At 38.2% G+C, this 18,966-nt stretch overlaps 1 protein-coding gene across 10 annotated transcripts in view; it reads left to right on the forward strand.

The window, feature by feature from the left end:
• The window catches only part of RALGAPA2 (Ral GTPase activating protein catalytic subunit alpha 2), a 321,681-nt gene that overhangs the window by 61,184 nt on the left and 241,531 nt on the right, over positions 1 to 18,966 (forward strand). For 7 of the 10 annotated variants that reach the window (XR_013364747.1, XR_013364748.1, XR_013364741.1 and 4 more), the window contains exons 4-6: positions 5,656 to 5,713; positions 16,074 to 16,117; positions 18,692 to 18,869. Coding sequence is in view for 2 of the 10 variants with exons in the window: in XM_077871986.1 (XP_077728112.1) it covers positions 5,656 to 5,713; positions 16,074 to 16,117; positions 18,692 to 18,869 (280 nt within the window). In the remaining 8 variants the exon portion in view is untranslated. Of the gene's footprint in view, positions 1 to 634; positions 762 to 5,655; positions 5,714 to 16,073; positions 16,118 to 16,633; positions 16,991 to 18,691; positions 18,870 to 18,966 lie in introns of those variants that run through there. The other 3 variants (XR_013364744.1, XR_013364745.1, XR_013364746.1) reach the window with 3 other exon arrangements.

The raw sequence follows: 18,966 nt of genomic DNA on the forward strand, positions 1-18,966 counted from the left end.
GGATCCCCTATTTTTAATCTTTAAAACAAATAAATGTTCAGACACTTGGCACATCCAGAATTCTTCTTTGACCTGTATCCACTTGTCTCCAGTTTCTGCTCTTCCTTCTTCATCTTTATTGCCTTTGTAGAAAGAACTTCCATGCACCAGTGTCTCTAAGGTTTCATTTCATCTCATTTTAAGGTCTCTCAGAGGGATCTTATATACACATATCTTCAGCTGCTACCTATATCCTGTTAACCATCCAAATCCTTCTTCTGCCCTGCAGACCCATATATATAATTGCTTAGAACATCTCTTCTAAGAAGTCCTTTGACACTTCCAGTTCCAGGATATCCAGAACCAAACTTGGCATGCTTCAGCTCTGGGATTCATTCTGGATTTGATATCTTAGATAAGAGTATTACCATCGACTGAGCCATTGGGGAGTCATTCTTAAGTCCTCCATTCACCACAACTGCTCTGTCTGACCATCATCTTGACAGTTTTACCTCTTAAATATCTCTATTATATGCTTACCCTCTTTATTTTGCTGACCTTGTTCAGGCTACTTCAATCCTCCTGTGAAAAGCTACCAATGTCTCTTCATTGATATCTCTGCCTCTCTTCTCAGCCATCATAAATTCTCTTCCAGCTGGAACCTGTTCAGTGACTGCACAGTGCTCCATGAGGTCATGGAGGGACTGCCTCTCCAGTCCCTTCTCCCCTCCTCACCTACCTGCCAGCCAAGTGGGCCTTCTTGCTGCTGCCGTTACTTTCAGGTATCAACCTGTCTTTGCCTCTTGGCCTTCACACATGCTGTTGTTTCTGTTCCTGTTCTCTACTAGACTAATATAATTAATCCTGTAAGCCTCCACTCAAGTGTCCTTTTCCCCGGAAAGAGAGAACCATTCCTTGAAGTTTCTACTGAGATGAGGTGCTTTCCCCCTCACCTCCATAGCTCCCTCAGACAAACTTCTGTCAGACCTTTTTTTTCTTCTCCTGAATGATACTTTATTTCTTGCCCACTAATCACATCATGCTTAGAAGAACAAGTATTTTATGAATATTTATTTTATTTCTACATTTCAAGCGCCAAGCTTGGTATCAAGTATGTAAATATTTTTCACTAAATGAGGTTTGATAATGAATGTGTCCATTTTGTGTATAAGTGTGTTTGAGCATATGTCAGCATTAAAACATAGTAAAACAAGATGTAAGAAACTCTTTAGTGTATTGTGCTCATGAGATACCAAGCAAACATGTTCTAGAGGAAGTCAGAAGTGGAAAGGTAGGTGAGAACTCCTGTTAGTGATTGTCTGCATGAGATCAGCCACATACTGCTTTTAACCTATATAATCAGAAATAGTTTTCAATGTAGTTTGTATAGCATTTTCATCTGTATAGTTGGGTGGTGTGAAGAATTTATAAGAACTACTGTAACTAAATGCATTTATATTTTCTTACCTATGTCAGATCTTAAAAAATTAGTTCTTTTAAATTATACAGCTTTTATATTTTTGTTTGGGTTTTCTTTACTAAGTTCAGGGTTAAAAAAAATGCCCACACATTTTAATGTATTTTAATGTAAATATTGTCGTTAAGTCAATGACCTGTAAGGAAAGATGAGGTATATTTTATGCTAATGTGAACAAAAGACCATAGTAAAGATTAGGATACTTGTAAAACTCAAAACAGTTTTACAAGTAAAAAGCATGCATAATTCTTCAACTGAGTGTTTATTTAAGTACATGCTATGTGCCAGCCGTGCTCTAGGTACTGGGGATACTTCAGAGAAAAGACAGAAGTGTTCTTGTTCTCCTGGGCTTTACACCTTTGGGGAGGGATTACTGCCTTCAAATGAGTGAACTTGAAGATAACTTCAGCTAGTCGTGAGGGCTTAGAGATGACAGAACAGGCAGTAGAGAAAGCATCAGAGCAGTGGTGAGGTGGTGCCCAGGAAGGCCTCTGTGGGGAGGGGGCACCAGCAGTGAGAGCTGGATGGTGAAGTGGCACCGTCATACAAGACTGTGGGTGGATTCTGCCAATCCATTAGCATGGAATATTTTTCCATCTCTTTGTGTCTTCCTCAGTTTCTTTCAGAAGTGTTCTATAGTTTTTAGGGTATAGATCCTTTACCTCTTTGGTTAGGTTTATTCCTAGGTATCTTATGCTTTTGGGTGCAATTGTAAATGGGATTGACTCCTTAATTTCTCATTCTTCAGTCTCATTTTTAGTGTATAGAAATGCCACTGACTTCTGGGCATTGATTTTGTATCCTGCCACTCTGCCAAATTGCTGTATGAGTTCTAGCAATCTTGGGGTGGAGTCTTTTGGGTTTTCTATGTAGAGTATCATGTCATCGGTGAAGGGGGAGAGTTTGACTTCTTTGCCAATTTGAATGCCTTTACTTTCTTTTTGTTGTCTGATTGCTGAGGCTAGGACTTCTAGTACTATGTTGAATAGCAGTGGTGAGAGTGGACATCCCTGTCTTGTTCCTGATCTTTAGGGAAAGGCTCCCAGTGTTTCCCTATTGAGAATGATATTTGCTGTGGGCTTTTCATAGATGGCTTTTAAGATGTTGAGGAATGTTCCCTCTATCCCTACACTCTGAAGAGTTGGATTGGCAGAATTAATATTGTGAAAATGTCAATGTTACCCAGGGCAATTTACACGTTTAATGCAATCCCTATCAAAATACCATGGACTTTCTTCAGAGAGTTAGAACAAATTATTTTAAGATTTGTGTGGAATCAGAAAAGACCTCAAATAGCCAGGGGACTTTTAAAAAAGAAAACCATAGCTGGGGGCATCACAATGCCAGATTTCAGGCTGTACTACAAAGCTGTGGTCATCAAGACAGTGTGGTACTGGCACAAGAACAGACACATAGATCAATGGAACAGAATAGAGAACCCAGAAGTGGACCCTCAACTTTATGGTCAACTAATATTCGATAAAGGAAGAAAGACTATCCACTGGAAGAAAGACAGTCGCTTCAATAAAAGGTGCTGGGAAAATTGGACATCCACATGCAGAAGAATGAAACTAGACCACTCTCTTGCACCATACACAAAGATAAACTCAAAATGGATGAAAGATCTAAATGTGAGACAAGATTCCATCAAAATCCTAGAGGAGAACACAGGCAACACCCTTTTTTAACTCAGCCACATTAACTTCTTGCAAGATACATCCACGATGGCAAAAGAAACAAAAGCAAAAATGAACTATTGGGACTTCATCAAGATAAGAAGCTTTTGCACAGCAAAGGATACAGTCAACAAAACTAAAAGACAACCTACAGAATGGGAGAAGATATTTGCAAATGACGTATCAGATAAAGGGCTAGTTTCCAAGATCTATAAAGAACTGGGATCCCTGGGTGGCGCAGCGGTTTAGCGCCTGCCTTTGGCCCAGGACGCGATCCTGGAGACCCGGGATCGAATCCCACGTCGGGCTTCTGGTGCATGGAGCCTGCTTCTCCCTCTGCCTGTGTCTCTGCCTCTCTCTCTCTCTCTCTGTGACTATCATAAATAAAATAAAATAAAAAAATAAAAAAAAGAACTTATTAAACTCAACACCAAAGAAACAAACAATCCAATCATGAAATGGGCAAAAGACATGAAGAGAAATCTCACAGAGGAAGACATGGACATGGCCAACACGCACATGAGAAAATGCTCTGCATCACTTGCCATCAGGGAAATACAAATCAAAACCACAATGAGATCCCACCTCACACCAGTGAGAATGGGGAAAATTAATAAGGCAGGAAACCACAAATGTTGGAGAGGATGTGGAGAAAGGGGAACCCTCCTGCACTGTTGGTGGGAATGTGAACTGGTGCAGCCACTCTGGAAAACTGTGTGGAGGTTCCTCAAAGAGTTAAAAATAGACCTGCCCTACGACCCAGCAATTGCACTGCTGGGGATTTACCCCAAAGATACAGATGCAATGAAATGCCGGGACACCTGCGCCCCGATGTTTCTAGCAGCAATGTCCACAATAGCCTAACTGTGGAAGGAGCCTTGGTGTCCATCGAAAGATGAATGGATAAAGAAGATGTGGTTTATGTATACAATGGAATATTCCTCAGCCATTAGAAACGACAAATACCCACCATTTGCTTCAACGTGGATGGAGCTGGAGGGTTTTATGCTGAGTGAAATAAGTCAATCGGAGAAGGACAAACATTATATGGTCTCATTCATTTGGGAAATATAAATAATAGTGAAAGGGAATATAAGGGAAGGGAGAAGAAATGTGTGGGAAATATCAGAAAGGGAGACAGAACATAAAGACTCCTAACTGCGAAATGAACTAGGGGTGGTGGAAGGGGAGGAGGGCGGGGGATGGGGGTGAATGGGTGACGGGCACTGAGGGGGGCACTTGACGGGATGATCACTGGGTGTTATTCTGTATGTTGGCAAATTGAACACCAATAAAAAATACATTTATTATTAAAAAAAAAGTCTGTGGGTGGAAAAACATCTAGACCCTTCAAGGAGTATGTGCCATTTAAAGTCACCCACATTTGACGAAGTTTACCTGTTGAGCCTTTTCTCAGTAGACGTTCTTACATGTTCATTATTATCAAATGAGAGCAAATGAAGTAATATATATGTTAAGTGACCCAGTTGGGAGGTTAAGACAAGAAAATTCAGTGAAATAAAACAAAACCTCAGGCTGGCTCAGATGGAGGAGGCAGTTTATTAGCTACCTGGAAATATACTTATTCAGGGGCTCTGGATATAAATTTTTTACCTTCATCTTTCAAAATATTAGAATACTAGCCTAGATAAACCTAGGATGAGGATTTTTCATGGTAAAAGAGTGATGTGTTATCCAATACCAAGAAATATATTTTGATACTTTTTGGATTTCCGTATTTCTTAAAACGGTGGCTGCAGATAAAGTACAAAGAATCTTATGACCCAAGAGTAATGTGCCAAAACTTAGTTTAGAATGGGGAAAGAAAAGAAAAAGGTCATTAGGTTTTTTTTCTTTAAAGCTGCTTTAATAGCCAAATACTCTTGTATATCATAAATTCATTATTGTGTCTTCCACTGTGTGTGGGGGGAAGGGGGTGAATTCCTAACTGGGATCCTAAACTTATTTTTAGTTGTTAATTTCAAGAAATTCTTGGCAGTAATTTCATTTTATTATTTCACTGTATGTTCATGGTCTTATCCTCTTTGTTGTTCATCTTTTCCTCCTAACTCTGGCCTTTGTCCAGAGACTAATAATGATGATATTGGAGAGGGTAAATGGAAGGTGGAAAAGCAGAAACCTGGGGAATCTGGCATTTGAGAAATTACTCTTTTAATATGAACTTAAGCAATGGCTATGATTTAATTAACGATAAAATGATCAGTTTAGGTTTTTTTTCTCCTCCTTTTTCTTGTTTTCCTTTAGGTGGAATTAAACTTAGGACAGTGATCCCTTTAAGGCACTCAGGGAAGGAAGGTTGCTTGGGGCAAGTAAAAGGCTGTCCCATGGGCTACAGGGTCAAGTGTGCTACTTATGTTATTACAAATAGTTTCTTTTCTTTTCTGAAATATATATATATACACACACACATATATGTATATATACACACATATATAGTATTATTATGAAATGTGTAGATAATTTTCTCTTTATATCTTATCAATTTTTAAATTTGTTTTATAGAAAATACTGCAATTTCTACCTGAACGAATTTTCTTTCGATGGCATTACCAGAGTATAGGTAAGAACAATTTAAAGATTTCTAAAGTGATACAGATTTTTTCCAACTGAATTTTCAGTAAGGTTTAATATAATTAGCACCATTGAGGAATGGTAACAAGGATATGCTAGGTAAAAGTAAGACAAGTCCAACCTGGACTTTGGAGGAAAATATAATATCTATCCTTGCTGTACAAGTACTACTTACAGAGATTGGTTCATAGACCAGCACCATCAGCTTCACCAGAGAGCTTATTAGAAGATGCAGAATGTGAGGCCCCAACCAGAACTACCAAATCACAGTGCATTTTTAACAAGGACTCCAGGGGATTCCTGTGCACAAAAATTGAGAAACACTTGATCTGGAGTATTTTTCTTAAGTAACTTCATTTTTTCTTACAAAAATATCTTGTTCTTCAAGACTTTATCACTGATTCAGTTATTCTGTTTGAGTGCATTAGGGTGTGGCAGCAGGAGGGAACTTGAGGTATAGTGAAGTTACCATGGCTGCCCTTTCTGTGCCACTCTTGACATTGAACAATGTTTCCTCTCAATTTATTTTTTTATTTTTATTTATTTATTTTATAGATTTTATTTATTTATTAGAGAGTGAGAGAGAGAGCGCACTCACAGAGGGAGAAGGTGAGGGAGAAGCAGACTTCCCACTGACCAGGAAGCCCCATGTGGGGCTCAATCCCAGAACTCTGAGATCATGACCTGAAGCTTATAGCAGCAGATGCTTAACTGACTGAGCCATCCAGGTGCCCCTCCTCTCAATTTACTATTCATGGCACAACCAATGTAATTTGTGGTATCAACTGTGAATCCTTTCTGTTTAAAGCGTGTCTGATTTGGTCCTTCCACCTTAGACAACTGACAGTTCTCCCATTTTTCCTTCTTGCCAAATGATCATATTTGAGGAGAGCATAACTTCATAATGGAATTTTAACTCTCTGATCATTCATTCATTCAAATACTTATTGAGGGAGACACAAAGTTCTGGAGCAGAAACAAAGAATAACTCACCATTCTTGTATAAGCTGATTGCTGGGCTGGGGGATAGCTGAGAAAAATATAATTACACTATGAAAAGTGTAACAGTAGCAACAAATAAAAGCTGAATAATTCTATTGACAGGGCTTGACAAGATATCAAGACAGATAATCTCTACCTGAGCCTTGAAATACCAGTGTAGAAAGGGTTTTCTAGATGGGAGATCAGTATGTGAAAGACCTGGGACCTGAAAGAACATGACATATTTGATGGATATTTCAAAATTTAGAATCCCAAATTTAATTTAGTATTGTTTATATGAAAAATATAACTGACCCTTCTATAAACTGAACTTTAAGTAAGTATGTGTAATAAGTACATACATCTGCTGAACTGAATGATTAAATCATTACTTAAAGGTAGATGACCATGGGGTCTTTAAATCTTTCAAACACATAAAGAAGGTTTTCCTTTAAATTATAGAGTTAATGATAGCATTTCTGTTAATTGATACTTCGACCTTGTTAATTAACTTCTGTTAATTGATAGCATTTCTGTTAATTGATACTTCGACCATGTATTTAGAGTAAAAATTTAAAAATCAAATGATAAGTATAATCTGAAGAGGAATCGTAGGGATTTGTAATGCTTCATGGTATAGCAGAAATGGATGAAAATGATAAATAATTGCGTGTGGTATTTTTTATTTATGCTAGATATAATCCATTTTGTTTATGCCATATGTATGAAAACGATACTCCTTTTCTACAGAGAGTACTTTAAGATGTCTGAAGATTGGCACCCTCAGCTTGAATAAACTTACTAGAACTGGGCATAGAAATTTATTTGCCGTTTGTATTATGAAATTTGTGCATCTAGTGGGTGTATGGTATTACCTTAATTCTGGCTACTGTTACCACATGGATTGGTTAAGATTGCAGGTACAAGTAACTTTTTACCAAGTTTAATAGTGTCTGACCAAGAACAGTGACTCTTGGATTGGGGTTGCAGAGTACTAGTCCCCTGAGCCAGCATAAGAGCAGGTGCTGTTTATCTAGTGTGTAAAATAAGCTACTTTATCTAGTATATAGAATAAACTGACTCTATAACACAGAATGATTCATGTTTCATTTTGCTGCAGTATGAGCATTTGCATATAAAATCATCCTTATTATTGATGCTTATATACTTAATACTTGAATCAAACAGGCTGTTTTCAGATAAATGTATTTTTTCATGATATAACAAACTGGGTGGAAGTTGGTGGTTAGACAGATACACATCCCTTTATGATGATCTTCAGGCTAAATGTACTTTGGAATCAGAGTTTTTCAGATTTTATTTTTTATTTTATTTTATTTTTTAAAAGATTTTATTTATTTATGAGAGAGAGAGAGGCAGAGACACAGGCAGAGGGAGAAGCAGGCTCCATGCAGGGAGCCCAACGTGGGACTCAATTCCGGGTCTCCAGAATCACAGCCTGAGCTGAAGGCGGCACTAAACCGCTGAGCCACCCGGGCTGCCCTTTCAGATTTTAGAATGGCACTGTGGTGTGTTGATGTTCAGCAAACATTAACACAGTGTTGATGTCCATATATAACACCCAGGAGACTGGACAGTACCCTGTAACCAAGAGAATTCTTATATAAGAATTATATAAGAGATATATCTATGTATTATCTCTTAGGCTAAGATATGAATATTCATCATCAGTAGAATAACTAAATCCAACAGTCTCAGGTTAGTCGGGGCCTGCCACCACGTGAGTTCAGATTCAGATCAGGTCCTGTCCACTAGTAAATTAAGCACAATAAGCTTTAGTTTTCATAGCTTTTTGGATTTGGAAATTGCCAGTAGCGGATTATGGATTTGTAACTCTACACGTTTTCTTAACAGACCTCATTATTCTCAGTTTATTGGATTTGTTAAAATGGTTACCATTTGTCACTCAAGGTCTTGACCAAGTTAGTTACAAAAACTAAGAAACTATAAGGAAACACCAGATTTAAAGGGAAAAGAATGTGTCTTAAATATTTCCATAGCATCAGTGTTGTCTTGATTTCTGCAAAACCCCTTGAGGCTAGGACAAGAAGCTTATCAATAGTTGGTGCCAGGCATTCTAGGTATCTAATATTCCTTATTTTAGCTGTTTTATAACCTGTATATATAATATTTCGTATCTAAAATGAAGAATACTACTGTATAAACTTCTTAATAAAATGTTACTGTGGCTAGTAGTGGCCAAAGTACTGGGTCCGAGCCTTGAAGCTGGATTTACACAGCACTGATTGGGTATGCTTCCTGCCCCACACTACAAATAATGTCCCTCAGTGTATACAAACCTAAAATAAGAGCAACTCCTATATTCTGCAAGTCTTAAAAAAGTTCTCAACCATCTCTAGATGCCAGGTTTTATACAGAGAAAGAAGAAATTAATTTGAAATATCAACTGCCACAGTGTTTGAAGTCTGTATATTATCTGCCATCTTGTTTTGTCAGTAGCAAAGAGAGAGGTTCGGTTTCTCTCAAAGCTGGTTTTGGAGGGAGTTAATACTCTGTAAGTTTCTCTTTGCTTAAGGATTTTATGGCTGGTTCCTTGCTATATATAAGCCATTGAATGAGGAAGCCTATATGAACTCTACGTTTTGTAATGTGAAATGAACACCATCCAGTATTCCAGGCACCTAAAGATACTGCTTCAAGCGAGGGTTAGAGAGTAAAAAGATTAGGGAAGTGGCAACAAAATACTCACCAACTCACCAACTGTGATATATGCCAACCTGCTACTCAAATGTAAATTCCCATTATTAATTACAAATGGGAAGATTTTTCCTAAAGTCAGTTTTAGACCAATAAATCATGGAAGACAAGGGTGGCCACTTGAAGCTTTATTTCTGTAATGAGAGCTGACAGGATGCGAGGAGATGACAAAGAATGGCACATCAGTAAAGCAAGGATATTTGCTGCAGGGGCAGGCTGTGGCCCTCTTCCATGTGCCCATGCATTATCAGTACAGAACTCAAGTTATCTGTGTTCACTTTAAGAGGGTTTACTGCTCATGAGCTTCTAGAGAGCAGATTTCCTGTTCCATTCAGTGTATAGGGCTGTGCCTATATGCAATAAATGTTTGTTGAGTGAGTGGAAGGTTTTATTTTGTACTAGAGATGTTTTATATCAAAAGTGTTCAAAATAAATAGCCCTTGGGCTTAAAGGAGTGGGCTCAAGTGGTGGAAAATTCACACAGTACCATTAATTAATTATTAATCTAGTCATTATTAATCTAGTTTGCTCAACCAGCTTCTTACACATGATATAAGAAACAATGCCTTATTAAACTACAGATTGGTTTATGACTTTTTAAGAGTATTCCTTGCTTTATGCCTTGGGCTACCCTGTGTCCTGACAGTGCTTGGGATGTGAACACAACCTCCAAGCAGCCTTATTTCTCAAAGTTTCTACAGCTCATTGAGCTCTAACTACTCCTTGGGACCCCGAGCCTGATAGCCTTCCCTGGGTCCCTCATAGTCAGGACACCACAGCTTTCTCTTCCCAAGGAAACAAGGTCTCCTGTGCACCTTACAGTAGGACTCCCTCAGAGGTGCATTGCAACCAGGCTAAGCTATAGGGACCCTGCATGCCTTCGTGTCCACCAGGGGATGGCTGAGCCTAATTCCCCTTTGGCCCATTTTGTGTCTTCCCAGGCTCCTCTCTGGGGTGCTTTCATCATCATTGCCCTGCATTTCTAGCCCTCCTTCCCACTTTGTACTCAGCCCTCTAGAAATCCTCTTATAGGTTAAGCCACAGCCCTAGAGCCTCAGCCTCTTGGTGTCACCTCCTTGGCTATCTGAAACCTGGCTTTTCTCTCAGGTTTCTTTGTCTCTCTCAAGGCTGTGGGAGTGAGATCATGGTCTTTCTTTTCTCCAAGGCTCATCCAAACCTCCTCCACACCCCCTCTGTGGAAACCTCTCCCTTGACTATGCCTTGTCCCTCCTTGTTGCCACCATGTCTTCTGATCTCCAGCTTACCAACCCCCCCCCCCCCGGCTTTTTTTTTTTTAATTTTTATTTATTTATGATAGTCACACACAGAGAGAGAGAGAGAGGCAGAGACATAGGCAGAGGGAGAAGCAGGCTCCATGCACCGGGAGCCCGACGTGGGATTCAATCCCGGGTCTCCAGGATCGCGCCCTGGGCCAAAGGCAGGCGCTAAACCGCTGCGCCACCCAGGGATCCCCCCCCCCCCCGCCTTTTTTTAAAGCTATCTCCCAGTTCTTTCCCTTCATGCCAAGTTACCCATTACCTCCTCGATCCCTCACCCTCTGTGGCTTCCTGACTCTGTACACTTGTCATCATGCAGACCTGAATCTGAGCACACCTCTGTCTTCCTGATCTTTCTTTCACTTAGTCACTTCAGGCCATATGCTCTGTTTCTTCTTTTTAAAAAAGCAGCTCTTTGGGGGGATTATAATTGACATAGTTTCGATATAGGTAGTATACCTGTGAAATCATTACTACAATCAAGATAATGAACATAGCCATTATCCCCAAAGGTTTCCTCGTGCCCTTCTCCCACCCCTTTACCCAGTCCCCAGGTAACTGCTCATCTGCTTTTTGGTCATTATAGATTAATTTGATTTTCTAGAATCTTAAAGAAGTAGAATCATGCAGTGTGTACTCTTTGTTTGGCTTCTTTCACTCAATACAATTATTTTGAGATTCTTCTGTGTTGATGCATATATTAATAGTTTATTTCTGAGTAGTATGATATTCCATTGTATAGATATATCATAGTTTGTATATCCAATCACTTATTGATGGGCATTTGGGCTGTTTTTGGATTTGGATATAGTATTTGGATATAAATGAAGCTTCTTTAAACAAGCCTTTATGTGCACATGTGCTTTCCTGTCTCTTGAGAATGGAATGGCTAAATAATATAAAGTTATATGTTTAACTGCCAGACTACTTCCCATAGTGGTTGACATTCTTACCAGCAGTATGAGAGTTGTAGTCACTTTACATTCTCATTGACACTTAGTATGATCAGTCCTTTTATTTTAATGGTAGTGATATCTTATTGTGGTTTTAATTTGCATTTCTCTAATGACTAATGATCTCAAGCATCTTTCATGTGCTATTTGCCATCTGTATGTCTTTGGCAGTGTATATGTTTGAATCGATTGACCATTTTTTTTTGATTGAGTTGTCTTCTTAACATTGAATTTTAAAAGTTCTGTACATATTCCAGATTTAAGTGCCTTATCAGATATGTGACTTGGGAATATTTTCTCCCCATCTCTGACTTGTCTTTTTATTCCCTTAGTTATGTCCTTCAAAGAGTAAAAGTTTTTAATTTTGATGAAGTCCAGTTTATCAATTTTTCTCTTATGGATTGTTCTTTTGGTGTCCTAAGGAATCTTTGCCTAACCCAAGATCACAAAGATCTTCTATGTTTTCTTCTAGAAATTCTGTAATTAATATGTTTCACATTTAGGTCCCTGATTCCTTTTGAGATTAATTTCAAATTCCTCCAGGAACTCCTTCTCCTGTGTTCTTATTGTAGACACTGTAGTGCCAGAAAGTTCTGTGTTCCTGCTCCACTGGCAGTTTTCAGTGCATCTTGCACATCAGCACCCCAAAGGGTATTTCTCTGTGTTCTTGTACCTTCCCTGGTGTGGTATCCTGCCTTTGCTTATTAATTGGTTTGACGCATGATATACAGAGACAGTTTTTAAAAAATTAAAACTAAGTAAGAATCCATTTTATAATAGATTAGAATTATCTTTGTGAACTAGTGGCTTTGAAAAGATATCTACAAGATTGTTATTTTGTCAGGAGAAATGGTCAAGCATTGCAGTTCTCACAATTGAAAAGGAGATAAGCAAAGAAGATTTTGAAAATCTTGCTGAATTTGTTCCATTAAAGCCAGGAAAGTGAAATTATAATATATTCTGTGTTATGAAACAAAATATTTAAACTAATGATGAGCTTTATACTTTTTGATTGTTCAGTATTGAGCTTTTTGTTTTTTGCAATAGTTTTTCAGTGCTTAAGTGTTCTGGAAAAAAATTAACCATTAAAAATACACAAAAGCATATCTAGAGTGGTATACATTTTTCCTTTTACCATAGGCTCCAGTACGCCTCAGCTGAACACTGGTACTTACCAGTAATGTTCATCATGGATTTTTTGCATTAATTGCAATAATTGATTTTTAGAAATTATTGTATTAAAATATTATTTATTTTGATTACTCAGTTTTTGGTGCCCCCTTAAGTCTTGTCTAGACTCCTCCCTCCTTACCCTTCTCATCCTAAATCCAGCCTTCCTTAAAAGCAGTAAGACTCACATTCAAAGAATATTTGTATTCTAAGAATAACTTGTATTATAAATACAAGTTAGCGAATAGAAGTTAGAAGTTCATAGAATCAGTCCAACTAATAGATTTTATTTACTCATTTATTCATCTTCTCCTCACATGAATCAATACAGTAGCAACCAGTAGGGTTGAAGAGGCACCTAAAAGAGATAAAGATGAGTATAATCATAGTGTGGGTGGTATTTAAAAGTCCAAGTAGGTATGATACATAGAAACTTTTTGAAATTAAAATGAAGAGGATTTCATTATGGTAGTTACAGTAGCAATATCTTTGTGAACTTAGGACCTTAAGAAATACCTAAAGTGGCCAGGCAATGCTCTCATGTATTTATTACCTATTTTCATATTGAAATACTATGCTATGTGCCCCTACTGTACAAATCTTCTTTATAATGTTGTTCATATTTAAAAAGAGTGACTTAATAGGCACCTCGGTGGAGTGGCTCAGTGAGTTAAGTGGGTCAGACTCTTGATCTTAGCTCAGGTCTTGATTTTAGGGTTGTGAGGTCAAGCCCCAAGTTTGGGCATGGAGCCTCTTTAAAATAAAATAAAGAATGAATTTAAAAAATTAAAAGAGTGCCTTAGAGAATAATTGATGCCTTATATTATAGGGAAAATATGCTTTTCATGTACCAGACACTGTTCTAAGCATTTGTATATATTAACTCATTTAAACTTTATCAATAATCCACTATGGTAGGCACTGTTAGTATCCCATTTAACAGATGAGAAAACTCAGGCATGGTGAGATTAAGTAACTGACTCAGGTTAAACAGTAAGTGCAGAGCCTAGATTTGAATCCTAGCAAGGGGATCCCTGGGTGGCGCAGCGGTTTGGCGCCTGCCTTTGCCCCAGGGCGTGATCCTGGAGACCCGGGATCGAATCCCACATTGGGCTCCCGGTGCATGGAGCCTGCTTCTCCCTCTGCCTGTGTCTCTGCCTCTCTCTCTCTCTCTCTGTATCTGTCATAAATAAATAAAATATTAAAAAAAAAAAAAAGAATCCTAGCAAGTCTGACTTCTGGCTTGCATCCACCAAGCTGTACTGCTTCACATGTACAAGAGTTTCTGAATACAACAAGATGGGATAAATCAAATATATATGTACTAGTTTTCTATTGCTGTTCCCACAAGTTGCCAGGTTAATTTTAAAAAAATGTCAAGGGCTATTGGCAGAAATGGGTGAGACATTCTGTATGTCTTTTTGTAAAGGCTATCCTTTCTGTAAGTGTTTTTCTTCTCTCTGTGTAGAAATGAGTGGATATAGGCAGCTATGGGTAGATCAGATGTTAAAAGTAAAACTGTGGACCCATTCAAAGAAGAGAAAGGGCTGATAAGCCCCAGTGGTCACACGCAATGACCGGGAGAAAGTGTTTCCAAGAATGTGTTGCAAGATAAAGGATTTCCCAGATGTCTGGGAAGAGAGCTGTGTCTGCAGACTTGATCTCAAATTTCTTGGGAAGTGGAGTGTCTATTGACCCTGCCAACCACATGAGGTCCTCATGGGCAAATTAAGCCAATATTAAACTGAAGCACACCAGGGGTACCTGGGCGACTCCAGTGGTTGAGTGTCTGCCTTTGGCTCAGGTCATGATCCTGGGGTCCTGGAATTGAGTCCTGCATCGGGCTTCCCACAGGGAACCTGCTTCTTCCTCTGCCTATGTCTCTGCCTTTCTGTGTCTTTCATGAATAAATAAAAAAATATTTTTTAAAAAATAAAAAAATAAAAGTAAACGGAGGCACACCAGACTTTGTCTAAGAATGGATAAACATGGAAGCAAGAGACAGGCCCCAGATTAAGGGGAGGTATGGGATAAAACACTCCCATGGGAACAGATGCTTGAACCGTGGCTGTGAGAGAGCTTAGCCCAGTATAGGCTGATGATAGACTAAAAATTACTGGATATGGTTTGGTGATAGGAGAAGTAGAGGGAAGAGGGTACTTTGACTTCCCTTACTTATTCACAATCTGTTGGTGATTTAATGCTGTAATGTAGTCATTTCCACTAAGCCCCAGTGTTGAGTGTTATAAATAGCACAGCAGTTAAAAAAATTGTATGCATTTAACTAACACACATGTATCTATATCCACATAAATATGACCTGTGGAAATTTGTTGAGACTAGCCCTATTTCTTGGTGGAACATCTCTTTGAAATACAGTGGTAGAGTAAATGTTATTTGATGTCCAGGTTTTAATTATTGCATAAAACTTCGAATCAGATCTATATAATTTTTTTCCCAGAAAAATTTGGGAGGAAAGGTTCTGTTGCCTAACTTCCAATATATTTTTATTTTTAAAGATTACTTCCTTCTTTGAGGTTAAGATCCCATTTAGAGCCTACATCTGATATTTAGGTGGGGTTGCCAAGCCATCTCCATACTAAGATATGAACACATTTATAGAATGTAGGTAATATATTTCCATCCTCATAAGAGAAACTTTTCTAATTGAAGTGGGCTGCAGCACCAAAGTTTTTGCAGTTGACTGGTGTAGTTCTGAGTAAACTTTGATTCCTTCTCCTTGACAATGACCAAAGTTTCTGCTAGAGGACTTCTTGATGGACTGAACCCCTAAATGTGATTGTCACTGAAAAGAGAGAAACACACTGTCTAGAATATTTGCAAAATATTCTTATAAAAATGTTTTGTGAGTAGTAGTTTTATTTTTACCTTTAGAAATTAGAAAAAATGATGTATATTATGCATGATAAGATATTTACACATAATCCACTGTGGGCATATATGTTACTTTAATATCAGTCATTTTGACTCTTTTAAGAGTTTTGAAGAAGTTCATTCATATTTAAAGTACTTTCATCTTAAAGATATCTCTCCTGTGACATTGCTTTGTTTCTGAAGGTCAGTTTTATTTTTTAAAAATTGTATCTTTTGTCATCAGCAAATATTTCCTTTCCAAAACTAATCTTTTAAAATATACATTTTGAGGTTTTCTTGTGTGTGGGTGTAAATTTATATACTTTATTTCTAACTCAGTGTTTTAAACTTCCAGGCTCAACTTTAAAGAAGCTTCTACACACTGGAAATTCTATTAAGGTATTTATTTTAGGTGAATATGCAATGGCATCTTGCATTGTTCTTAAATTTATTAATGCCATAAAGTGACAAAATTAGGCTATTTTGGGGAAAAAAGTTTAAAAACCACTCAACTTTTTATTTTTTATTTTTATTTTATTTATTTATTTTTTTAACTTTTTATTTTTAATTGAAAATTATATGGCGGGACACCTGGGTGGCTCAGTGCTTGAGTGGCTGCCTTTGGCTCAAGGTGTGATCCTGGGATCTGGGATCAAGTCCTGCATCGGGCTCCTTACAGGGAGCCTGCTTTTCCCTCAGCCTATGTCTCTGCCTCTCTATGTGTGTCTCTCATGAATAAATAAAATCTTAAAAAAAATTATATGGCAAATATTGTTAGAATTTTTGTTCTTACATCATAACTTACTGTGATACACATTTTAGATACTATTCAGAGAAAGACCTTGCGATTCAGAGTTTGGAATTCAGAATTCTAATTTTGATTCTGCTGTGTAGTCAGGGAACCATTGCCAAGGCACTAACTGCTCTAGTTTTATCATCAGGAAAGGGAAGGGGTTGAACCAGTTCCTCTCCAAGCTTCAGAGTTAATGTGCTGAATTCTGTTCACCTCAGTAATCTTGTTAAAATTATAGTTGCATCTGAATTATTTTTGCTGGTTTTGAGAACCATTGTCGGGGGAAGAGCAGCAGAGCCTTACTCTTAATATTTTACTTATTTGTTTGCCGCAGATTGATCTTGTACTTCAGGTTACCTTTGGCTTATTTAAAAATGAACATACCTTTTATGATGATATATAACATTTGATGCTAGGTAAGATGACCCTAAAACATAAATAGCAAGAGAAGCCAGCCTGGAATATGTATTTTATCGAAGGTAATTCACTTGTAGCTAATCAAGTTATGTATGTGCTTTTAATAAGTTCCCCATATATTTTTTATTTTATAACAGTCTAAACACTCTTAGCCACTTAAATTTGCTGTTAAGTATCTCTTACATATTGAAAAAGGGAGGTGAGTTATTCATAGCTTCACAATAGATTCCATATTTTATCCTTCCTATTTTAATATTAATAATCTTACAGTTAAAACTTACCAGGTTGTGACCTCAGGTTTATTACTGGCCTTGTATATATATATTATTAACTTAAAGATAGTTAACATAAAAAGTTGGAGACATGATATAATTTTATAGAAACTTTCCTCCTGTTAAATTTAATATAATTTGGTTAGATATACATAGAGCCATGTCATTTTTTTTGTCTATTGTGTATTCAGCAGTGCCACCACTTATTTTGCCTACTTGGGGAGAGGAGGACGGGTGTGAGTGGTCATGAAGGTTTGTGCACAGCAGTGGTGTGTCCATGGGCATGTCTGAGAGTGTGTCCTGGAATCCACTGTTGATAGAGTAGAACTATCTCCAGACAGGGTATATCTGTCTTGGTGTGTTTGGCTTCTTTGGGGAGTCAGCTAAGCTTGCTCTTTCCCTTCCTTCCCCTCCCTTCCCCTCCCTTCCCCTCCTTTCCCCTCCTTTCCCCTTCCTTATCCTTCCTTTCCCTCCTTCTCTCCCCCTCCTCCTCTACCTCCAACCCCCTCCTCTCCCTTCTTTTCTCCTCTTCCTTTCCCTTCCCTTCCCTTCTTTTGGCTTTTCTGCAGAGCCTCATGTTTGGCTTAAACCCTTAAGCTTAAGGAATCTGCACCACCTTGGTGTAGTTGAGAGATCAGGCAGTCTCTCAGTTACCTACATTTGGAGCTCACTGTATCTTTCAGCTTCATATGAGAGGTTTTTCATCTCTTTTCCTTATTTTTATTGGTGTTATCTTTCCAGCCATTTAGGAAGGTAGAAACAATTGCATACCTGTGTTTATGAATTCGAGGAATGGGATGGAGCTGAAAGTACGTGTAGAAGAGGACAAAGGGCCCGTCTGCCTGTATTGATGTATCCCACCAAGTAGTGCTGGTGGTTCAGAGCACAGGGAAGCTGTTGGAGAGAGCCGAGTAGGGACATAAGGCAGGGAAGCTGGAGAGCTACCCTGTCCCATTCAGCCAGGTCTTCAAAGTCTGATTTAGTTCTAAGATTTTTCAGGAACATTACATTCATTATACATGTGCATATTGTAGAGACATGACAAAAACTCTATTCAAAGCACAGTGTAAATCTGGAGAAAGATGATCTTTGTATTATTTTTGTGGATAATTGACTGTTAATGTTATGGGTACTGTTGTAACTCATTTAACCCTGTACCAGTACCTTGTGGTACATTTTGTTATCATCCCTATTTTACAGAGGGGGAGACTAATGCATAGAGAAATTAAGTGGTTCTCCACTGGCCATAGCTAAGCCAGCAAGTAGTAGAACTTGCATTCTAATCCAGTCACTGAGGCTCCAGCCCCCAGCTCTTAACCTTTGTGCTTATTGCAGCATGCCTGCTTATTTGTCACTAAAGGAACCTGGTGTAGTAATTTAACAGTACCTTTAACTTCTAGTTTTACTTTCTCAGAACCGATTCTGCATTGCAGTACATCTCTGTGTAAACATGTCAGTGTTTAATTTTGTTGCCTTTAATTTTATTTTTAGATAAGATGTGAAGGAATCAGGCTGTTTCTTCTGTGGCTTCAAGCACTTCAGACAAACTGTGCAGAAGAGCAGGTGCTAATTTTTGCTTGCCTTGTGCCTGGTTTCCCAGCGATCATGTCATCCCGAGGTCCCTGTACGCTGGAGACACTCATCAATCCTAGCCCTAGTGTAGCGGATGGTGAGTAACATTAGCAGACCTTACAGGTTGAAATGATTCTTGAAGTTACATTGAGGAATTCCTTTGTTTGTCATTACCTTGAATAGAAATCTTTATT

Source organism: Canis aureus, chromosome 26 (assembly GCF_053574225.1).
Source record: "Canis aureus isolate CA01 chromosome 26, VMU_Caureus_v.1.0, whole genome shotgun sequence".
In the NCBI taxonomy this organism is placed as follows: domain Eukaryota; kingdom Metazoa; phylum Chordata; class Mammalia; order Carnivora; family Canidae; genus Canis; species Canis aureus.